Here is a 10,569-nt window from a genome sequence, read left to right on the forward strand (position 1 = left end):
GTATGCGTTTGTTTACCTTCATCCTGTCCACCACTGGCCTCTTCCAGTACCAGGCTGTTCATGCAGTTGATTTCCCATTCCTGAACATCAGTGTTCCAGAGTGCTGGGATCAGGACACGATGCTGGGAGCTGGACACATATACAAACACAAAACAGAGTATTACTTTGTCAAACTTAGCATAATATAGACTTTCTTCACATTTTCCACAATGATTGTTGGGGGGGAAAAAAGTATATTAACAAATGGCCCAACTGGGTTTCAGGTAATCATAGGAAGTAGCAGGAAAATGCTAGGGTGTCAAAAAAGTTTTCAACACGGTCAAACAAGTGCTCTTAACATATTAATGCAATATGCTATGTGTTTATGTAGGCCTACTTTTTTTACATTCATCAAACGTCGTAACATTAAACTATTTAATTCTGCTTAAAATGATTAAAAATAAAGAAATCATTTTACAGTGCTACACTGTTTGTTTTAATACAACAACAAAGTGAAAGCCAATCATTTAAATAGTAAAATAATTTGTAATATATATATTTATGTATGGACACACACACGGTAAATGTGAGCAAAGGCTGCTGTAAAAATAAATCTGCATTGTTTATCCTTTTAATGTTTCATTCACACAATTCTAACCTTTCATTGAAGTAAAACAATTGAAAGTGGAAAAAAATAAATAATAATTCACATTGTGAAATAAATGTTTTTCTCCAATGCATGCTGGCCACAATTATTGGCACCCCTAGAAATGATCAAGAGTAAAATATCTCTGAAGTATATTCCCATTCATATTTACGTTTTTTTTTAGCACACCAGGTTGACGAAGCATGAAATTGTCTAGCTATGACTTCCTGTTCCACAGGAGTTTAAATATGAGGAAACACAAAGGCCAAATTCCCTTAATCATCCATCACAATGAGTAAAACCAAAGAATATAGTTCTGGTGCGCACTGCGCAGATCGTTGACCTTCACACACACAAAAAAAGTGTGTTTGGCTTTCTGACCCCAAGTTGTTTGGGAGGGTTTCAATAAAAATCCTCCTCGCTAATCCAAAAACAAACTCCAGCATATTCAGTTGTCAGACATGACTTGAATTTCAAAAGTTTTTTTTTTTTTTTTGCTGGAGGTCCTGGACATCTTGTATAGATACATGGTATCATGGATTCTAGCAAATACAAACAGAAAAAAATAAAAATAAAATCTAAACCTGACCGCTTCTGCTAGAAATCATTTAATGGGCCGTGGTTGGATCTTCCATCAGGACAATGATCCAAAATTAACACAACAATGTGTCACTCAGCACAAAATGAAGCTTCTACCCATTACCATCCCAGTCCCCTGGCCTGAACCCTATACAAAATGAGTGGGCTGAACTGAAGAGAAGAAGCACCAACATAGATCTGGGAATCTGAAGGATCTGGAGAGATTCTGTATGGAGGAATGGTCTATGATCTCTTGTCAGGTGTTCTCCAAACTCATCAGGCTTTATAGGAGAAAACTCAGAGCGGTTATCTTCGGAAAAGAAGGTTGCAATAATTGGGTGCCAATAATTGTGGCAAACGTGACCTAGAGAAAAACATGCATTTCATAATGAGATTTTCTCCCCACTTTCAATTGTTTTACTTCAATGAAAGGTTAGAATTTTGTGAATGTCTTGAATGAAAGATCAAAAGGATAAACAACGCAGACTTATTTTCACCAAGGGTGCCTATATTAGTGGAGGGCACTGTATATATATTTATACATATAAAATGATAAATGGTTAGATAATATCTATAGCTTTTATACCTATATTATAAATACTTAATTACTTTTGTGGATCCTTGGTATCATTAAGTTTGAAAAAAACTGGATTAAGTGACGTCTGCCGAGGTGGTTTCAGAAGTTGACGAAAGATAAGGGAAGACAAAAAAAAAAAAATAATAATAATCTACTGTCTACATCAATAATCTACAGCTTTTCTAACAAATCTAAAAGTTTTAGACCATTTTGACATAACCTCTGGATCAAACAGCAGCCAGAAAATGAGAAATGAAAAAAAAATTAAATATGTATTTCCCTTGCCATTAAAAGAAAACACTACCACAGTGAAACCAGCCCTCCTAGCAGAGGTAAACCTTGTCTGTCTGCGCTTAATGTCACAGCGAGTTACATAAGTCCCGAAGTGGCCTTGTCAGGGGAAAAAGCCGTACACAAACAGTCCGTCAAGGCTTTGCGGCAGACAACACGTCAATGGGACTGAACTGGAGGAGAGAGCGAGCATTGTAAAAAAAGGGCAAGGACACCCCAGTCCCTTTCATGGCCTAACATTGTTCACACAGTCTCTGATGACAGGTGACGGACCCCCTTGTCACTGAGGATACCAAAGAGCCAGCTAGCACTGAAGTGATGTCAACCGAGTCTCCCTGATTTAATGATTACATAACCACAACTCAACATGAGCTGTAGAAGTTAGTCATCCAAACTGTTTAAACCAGCTTAGGTTGGATGGTCTGATGGTTAAATGCACATCAAGCTGGTTTTCACAGCTCGGTTTGATCGCTTTAAAGAGGTTTTGGGAACTTGAAGCACTTTAGACTTTTTTTCTGAAGGGATTTTGAGAGTTTTGAGGCGTTTCTTCTCTTTTCACCTCTTGCTTCTTTCGGTTTCTCTCTTTGGCCTCCTAAGCAAGGCGACCGCTTCGTTCTCAGACGGCTCAGTTCTCTGCCTAGCAAAACTCCGATACTCTGAATCAGAGGGGAGCATTTAGGCTTGACCTTGCCGGCACTGACGTCCTGCCAGGCGAGCAACGTGAACCCGTTCCCTGATGTGTAGGAGCTTTGTGCTGACTGCCATCTGCATGTCAATGCCAAATATCCCCTTTGAAACTGGCAAATGGCTTCGTTTGCCCTTATAATCCTGTAAAGTGGCTGGCAAAGCGCAATGGGCTCTGCATGGGCACGAACGTCTCTACCAAGCCACAACAAATATCGTTTTTAAATGTTAAATGAAGATCCATTCGCAAAGGTGAGTCTTAATATGGGCACATGAATATAAAAGAATTCCGGATCACATGACAAAGGATTCAGATTGGCATGACAACACGCAGGATTGGATAAAAGGCGACCATAGAAACATCTTAACAATATGGCCCGGCTTCATGTGTCTTTGAGATCCACCATGTTAATCAAAGTAGTTCTCATGGCCACGTCGCCATGGTGACTGTGACATCATCAAATAAACACACCTGCTATGAAATGACTCCTACCATCATCAGTTTGAAGTTTGCATCGACATGAACACACGTTCTCTTATTTCCTCAGTAAACAAGAACTATTTTCTATAAATGTACCTCCTAGAACTTGGACTAGGTCTCGGTTCTTCCACTGTTATGATGAGAAAGACATTATAAAGAACCTGCTTGACTTCACTTGATATATTAGTGACCATATTGGGAAAAGAAATAGCAGTTAAATTATCTGTACATTATCAGTTTCGAAAGCAATCTCACTATTTAATGCAAAGACTAAAAGAAAAAACAAACCAGAAAAGATTTAAAATATATAAGTCATCATATTATGGCCAAATTAAAGATTAAAATAATTATTGGCAATAGAGGTAAAATTTTCTATATACGTGCATCACAATTTCCTATATTCAAGCATAAATATTTCTGAATACTGCTGGCAATTAAAGAAAAAAAGCCTAAAACAAGGAACGCACAATAATAGGATAATGATGATGATGATTATTATTATTTCCTTTATATTTAGATCACCTTTGCCATCATCTAACACTCTCTTAAAAGTTAATCTTTAAAAACGCTAATGATTTAATACAACTATTAAACATAATCTTTAGCAAATCTCAAAACGAATATACATCTTTTGATACAGTACATTATAATGATGTCTAAAGTCACTTAAAATGACTTATTTTAATTTTCAGGGCTGGTTTCACAGACAGTGTAGGCCTTTGTTAAATTAGGACATTTAAGTAGTTTTTATGTAAAAAAAACTAAAACATTACTGGTGTGCATCTTGAGACAAGATTATTTTAAGAAATGTCAGTGCAAGTTGCTTTCAGTTAAAACAGCTCAAACGTGCATTTTAGTCTGGGACTAACTTAAGCCTTCAGTGAAACCGGGCATGAATGCTTTACTTTGAATTCATATAAACAAAATAATATATTTTTAATATCAATCATAACATGAAAAAAAATCATCTGCCAGACTGTAATATCATTGCACTCACACGTCCATAGGCACTCGCAGCAGAACGGGCAGCACGGCGGCCTCCTCAGTCATGTTCATGATACGAGACTCCAGTAGCAGGATGATGGTGAGGCCGGTGCGAAATACAGCCTGCAGCCCTGCAGAGAGTATGAAGAATTGATCGGATCATGCTCGGGAAACCCGTTTTAAAACAATAACTTGCTATTCTGTTTAGTGACGCTAGTGGTGCAGAAATCACACACGTCGACTTTGATAAGCAAACGTGGCAGCTTGACACTTGGGATGTTATTATAATAGTGCAAAAACAAGAAAAAGGGGTGTAATACCGTGCAGCATGATAAGATCCCAGATGGCCAACACCGAGTCCCAGCACGGCAGAGAGGTGAAGAGGGTGAGAAACCACTGCATGATGAAATGCAGAGAAGACACCCCAAGAGTCTCCTAAAAGCAGACCGAAAACAACACACTCCTGTTAATATCTGACGTTCATGACACATCTGAAAGAACAGGTCATATTTCACATCAATCAACTAAAATTTTTCATTTCAGTAAAACAAGCCTATTTTATTTTTTGCATTAGCGTTGCATGAGAGGAAAATGTGATTGTCACAATGCAAACTTAATAGCCTTAGTAAAGTCTTAACGTAACAGTTCTGAAAAAAATACTTCATTATAGCATTTTAAAGAAAATATCAATTATTTTTCTTTTGATTTGGGATGAAATAAGAGTTTTAAGTGAATAATTACCCACATTTTAGTCTGCTCCTCACACAAAGCTCTTATAAAAGTCGGAATGCAATAGACAATCTATACAGACAAACTTTTAAGCTGTTTTTGCACCCTGTTTGAAGCTTGAAAGCTCTAGTCTCCATCCATCATAATGGAATGGAAAAGAACGATTGGAACCTTCTACTAAACTTCTCATTAAAGAGGCCATATTACGCACTTTTACACAGTCTTGATTTTATTTTTGGGGTCTGCTAGGATAGGTTTTCATGCTTGAATGTTCAAAAAACACATTATTTTCCAAATATTTTATTGTTGCAGCACCTCTCTTCCCAGTCTGACTGTAAATGCCCATTCCCACAGAACGATAACTATATATATGATAAGTGGATGAGATTTCGTTTTGTCGTCTGCTGCTTTAAATGTTCAAGCTCTTTAAAGCAGGATGGATTGGCTGTCTGTTTTTATCGTACAACAGCTAGAAAAATCGTTCCGATAATGATTCCAACGATAACGTTATGATTTTTCTGTGCCGTTATCGTAATAGTTGTGGTGTGAACTCTGCTGTTCTTTTATATTTAGAACTATATCTTTATCATTATAGCTATCGTTCTTGTTGTGAACAAGCGTTAATGCTCTGGGGAGCGTTTTCCAAAACCAACTATGATCGTTCTGTCATTACCAACACAATTCAATGGAACTTGCGTCCAATAGTTGGCTAACGATGCTTTTGGGAAACAACCCGTTTAGTTTGTGACGAATACGTTCACAGAAGAAAACTGAAGACCACAATCAAGGAGTTTCAGGGAGTTCTGAAACAGTGTGATATAGAGAATAACTCCCTTTGTGCTTTAACTTTACAGATCTTTTGTCATGCTCAAACAGCCACATTATACACTAAAGAAAATGTAGAAAGCATAAAAGGTTCTCCGTTAGTTACAATATGAGAGTGAGCAAATTACAGAATGCCTGATTATAACAATCTACTCAATTTAGTTTGAGGTTTGTCACTGCAATCTGCCCTGCCTGTAAGTTTACAGCATCATCTTTTGTCCTGTGCTGCAGTCTAATAGCTCAGCTTTTTAGACAGCTGTGCTGAGTCAACACACAGAGAGAAGGAAATCCCTTAAGAGTTCTCCAAGCAGCACAAATGCTCTGAGGGGGCGGACAGCCACTACTATATACATTTAAAAAAAACACAGAAGAGCTCATTTAAAAGCCCCCGGGAAAAGGTCTATACGACACAGTGACAAATCTGTGAGGGGCATTAAATGAGAGAGGCTTCTCAAGAGAAAGGCTGTGATCTACACAAACTCTAGAGGACTGAGACTGTGTGTTATGCAGCATGTGCCTGTTTTTATATTCAGACACTTCCCTGATGAGAGTTGAGGCCAGGATTTAAGACCTCATCTTTAAGGTCTTAGTTTCAAAGGAAGTGCAAAGGAAAGATATGGTAGAAATAGAATAGAAATATATAAAAATAGAAAACATAAATATATATGTATGTATGCATGCGTGCGTAAAATATATATTTTATATAAATGTAGACCATCATTCTCACCAAGTGCTGGAAGAGCAGAGGTTTCCTGTGTTTCAAGAGCTGGTGAAAAACCAAAGCTTGAAGTTGAATCCTGAAAATAAAATAAATGATTCAAATAGGTATAAGGTTAAACTAGGTTTATTTGAAAGAAACAAGAAATTACTAATGATACGCTAATATATTAGTGAGGCTGATTAATCAACCAATTGTTGACATTGGCCGAAAAACAATCAACATGGCTGTGTGGTTTCCAAAATCTTCCAACAGCTTTGTCAACAGATGATTTTAGTGAATCTTGCACAAATATTGTTTTAAAAGAAAGTGGATTTTTTTTTTTACAATGAGTTAGTAAAATATTCATAAAAAAACATAAAGCAGCAAGTAAAGTAGGAAGCATTTTATGTGCATGTTTAAAGGTCTTACTTCTTCATAGAGGAATCAAAGAGCTCTGAGAGATACTTGGGCTTCTCTAACAGAGCAACCAGAGCCCAGAAAGCCTCTTCTTCAGACAGGATCATTAGGAGCACAGCAGCAATATAGGACATCCCTGAGAAAAACAAACAAACCTCAAGGCATCCCATAGTCCCATTATGGCCTCAATGTCAAGGACAAACTAGCTAAATTAGCTCCACAGAAGAAGAAGAAAAAACTGCAAACCAAATTATGACCATGACATGCAATATCAACAAGATGGCACTTGACTGCCCTCTTGAGACTGAATTTTAGTATATTCTGTACTCAAATATATTTGAAAGGACCAATAAAGGCACAGGCACAAAGTTCAATAAGATTTCAGTAAAGCCAGTGACCTCATTTGTGGAAGTACAGGCAGTTTATTACCTTGTACGTATCCAATCTGGGGGTTATATCGGGCAAATGCGGTAAGAACTCTGAAAAGTTTGGCCTGGCCCTCAATAGCCTCGGGACGATCCCCCATCAGAGTGCGATGGGTCGGAAATGACCTTCCTATGTAGACAAATATGGAACGGAACTGCCACAACCTTTCAAAACCTCTCTATACAATGCAAAAGTTATAAAAAGAACAATACAAAAGGGCAAATGTTTAAGTTGGCCAATATAGAAGGGTTAGGCTTTTTGTAGCTCAAAAGGTAGAGCACGGTGTCAGAAACGACAAGGATATGGGTTTGATACCCAGTAAACAATCAAACTTTGAATGTATACCCTGGTGCACTTTGGGTAAAAGTGCCTGCAAAATGCATTAATAGAAGTGTGTGTTTAGGCAGCGCCCCCATGTGGTTTTCCGAATATTGGCCAAGTTCAAACAAAAACACTGCCATCAGCGAAAAATTACAGCTTCCTCCAAACAGTCACAGGACATTTCCCATTTTTTTCCTGAAAATTAGGCAGTAAAACAGTTTAGCTGTTCAGAATTTTGGGGTCTGTAAGATTTTTTTAAAATGGTTTTAAAAGAAGCATGTTATGCTAATCAAGACTGCATGCATGTAATAGAAAAATACAGTAAAAACAGTAATATTGTGAAATAGTATTACAATTTTAAACAACTGTTTTCTATTTGAATACATGTTAAAATGTCATTTATTCCTGTAATGGCAAAGCTAAATTTTCTTTCAAAAGTATTATAAAATTGTACAGACCACATTTTTTTATTAATTAAAATAGAAGTACTCAAATGTAATGTAGAAGTACTCAGATAAGTGTACATTATAGAAAAATATCATGCGATTTCAGTGGACATCCAAAGGCCGAACTCACGTAGGTCGAGGGCGATCTGTTTGAAGAGTGTGAGGTCAGCACTGGGGAGATCCGACTGTCCGCTGCTGATCTCATTCTCTGTGTCCACTAGAGAGTCTATAGTAGAGATGATGCTGTACTCACTGACTCCAAGATCAACCAGAGGTCTACGGATCTCAGTCTGGCATGCCTGAAGTAAACCAACCGGAATGGGTTAAAACAAGGCAAATGTCTCTGATTTGTTTGAATAATAATAACAAAAATAAATATTTTGATGGGGTTGCACCTCATAATCAAAAGAGCTAGCAGCTCTGAGACTGTCGATATTTAGGAGGCATTTCCAAACTCGTCCACGTATTGCCGGAGGAATACCAATACGAATAAACCTCTCGATCTGATTTGGGGAAAAAGGAACGTGAAAATTATTAAACATTAAAACATTGAGTAAATCATTTTAAATGCAGGGTTGGGCAAAATTCAGTATATAAGATTAGATTTTGAATTGATGAGCTGGAATTGGGTTTGGAATAACAGTGAGTAAAAAAACAAATCAACAGAAGAATGTCATTTGTCCAACACCAGTCATTCATTTAGACTAAATATGAATATTCATTCTTATGTGTTCTTTAGATGATTTCTCTAAAGATCAGATTATAAAGATTAAAGATGATGTACATTTTTGTGAATGCTAATTTAATGCACTCTCAATTACCCGGAGTAAACGTCAAACTATTTTATAACTAGAAAAAGATCAAATGCACACCTGATTTCTGCAGATGAAACTGGATCCATTCCAATAAGTGAGAAATTCACACAGCTCCTTCACTTTAACTGGATTAGGCTGAGGATAACTGATGAAAAGTTAAAGATGCTCCTAATGATTTTGTCGAGTGCACATCATAGCAGTGTGATAACACGTGAACTGAATTATATTTCGAGTTATGAAAATTAACTGAAAGCTGAACTACATGCATTGAACACACAAACCAGGAAGTAACGTGTACTTAAGTGTTACCAATATTAGTATGTATTAGTCAGCATCTACCTGTAGTCATGACTTCTGTGTTGGAGTTTTCTGACTCTTTTCTTACTGAGAGCAAAGCCGAACTCATCGAAGCCCACAGAGCTGCTCCGCCGTGAAGTGGTGCTCTTCCCGCTGCTCGAGCTGCTCGCTCTCTTCAACATGGTTCTTATTAGGCAATCAGATTGATTTCATTCTGCACGCGAGTCCTTTCATCTGCGCGCTGTACACTGACTGTAACCGACGCTTGAACTCAGCGCCAAGATGAACACAATCAAACTACTCTTCAAAATAAAAGTCTTGACATACATCGTAAGACAGTCACAAATAATAATATTTAAAATAATTGATATAACAAATAATAATAATAAACTGTATTAAACTTGACACATTTGAAAATGTAATCATATTATTTTATAACATATTTATGATTGGAATCTGGTTTCCTCTTGAGTCAGGATTGGTCAGCTGGTGAAACCTCAGGATATGTTTATTATTCTATTTTTTTTTTTTTCATTTACATGCCGAGGACCCACAAACAGATAAGCAATATCACACGATGTAGTGCGATGTGAGGATGGCTGTGGACGATGGGATTCGTCCGCAGGCGACGTAGTAGAAAAGTTTGTTCTATGACGTCATCGCCTACTGGTGAATATTCACCTTTTTTCACAATTTATTAAAAATAGAGTCAACCAAATTCAAAATCCATGAACGGATGCAGATTGGTGCCATCAGGTGGAAATAAATGAAGAAAATCAACTGTAATACCATCATGGTGTAGCCACTAGATGCATGCACAGCATATATGTATATTTTTGAAATGCATTTTCTGTAAAGCTGCTTTGAAACAATATGTATTGTGAAAAGCGCTATACAAATAAACTTGAATTGAATTGAATATATAGAGGGTTGTGTATTCCCTGCTTACTGAGAACCAAGTTTTTAGGTTTTATATTTTCTATAATTTTCTCTTTTTTCGATTGTTTGAAATGTTAATATGGTGCTTTTACATTTTACGCATTTTGTTTCTCATATAATCTAAATTCATTAAATGTAACAAAAAAGAAATTGAATGCTTTATCAGAATTTAACCCATCTGGGACTGATCTTTCACCTCTTAGTTGAGTCTCTTGACTCAATTTTGCAATATTGTTACAACCATACCAGATCATTTATGTGTATCTTTGTCTATTTTGTACTCTTGATGGTTTAGATCTTAACCTCATTGCCATGTGCTTTTTTTTTCATCTCGGCTGATTTGTGGATTGTAAAAATACTCTCTGTATTTTTGAATCTTTTCCTGTTTCCCATTCATTTCCTATAGCAAAGAGTACAAGTGTGACTTTCTCTC

The 10,569-nt window shown here is 36.9% G+C and overlaps 1 protein-coding gene across 3 annotated transcripts in view; it reads right to left on the reverse strand.

Moving 5' to 3' along the window:
* Nucleotides 1-9,494, reverse strand: part of LOC306993490 (uncharacterized protein) — a 56,529-nt gene extending 47,035 nt beyond the window's left edge. The window contains exons 1-10 of one of the 3 annotated variants that reach the window (XM_079603312.1): nt 9,240-9,478; nt 8,958-9,045; nt 8,481-8,588; nt 8,216-8,384; nt 7,322-7,447; nt 6,905-7,028; nt 6,503-6,572; nt 4,542-4,656; nt 4,235-4,352; nt 17-129 (exon numbers count right to left, since the gene is read on the reverse strand). In XM_079603312.1, the coding sequence (XP_079459438.1) occupies nt 17-129; nt 4,235-4,352; nt 4,542-4,656; nt 6,503-6,572; nt 6,905-7,028; nt 7,322-7,447; nt 8,216-8,384; nt 8,481-8,588; nt 8,958-9,045; nt 9,240-9,379 (1,171 nt within the window). In that variant the 5' untranslated portion in view covers nt 9,380-9,478. Of the gene's footprint in view, nt 1-16; nt 130-4,234; nt 4,353-4,541; nt 4,657-6,502; nt 6,573-6,904; nt 7,029-7,321; nt 7,448-8,215; nt 8,385-8,480; nt 8,589-8,957; nt 9,046-9,239 lie in introns of all 3 variants that reach the window. The other 2 variants (XM_079603310.1, XM_079603311.1) reach the window with 2 other exon arrangements.
* Between the last annotated feature and the right edge of the window lie 1,075 nt (nt 9,495-10,569).

This window comes from Phoxinus phoxinus, assembly GCF_949152265.1.
Source record: "Phoxinus phoxinus genome assembly, chromosome: 25".
Classification (NCBI taxonomy): Eukaryota; Metazoa; Chordata; class Actinopteri; order Cypriniformes; family Leuciscidae; genus Phoxinus; species Phoxinus phoxinus.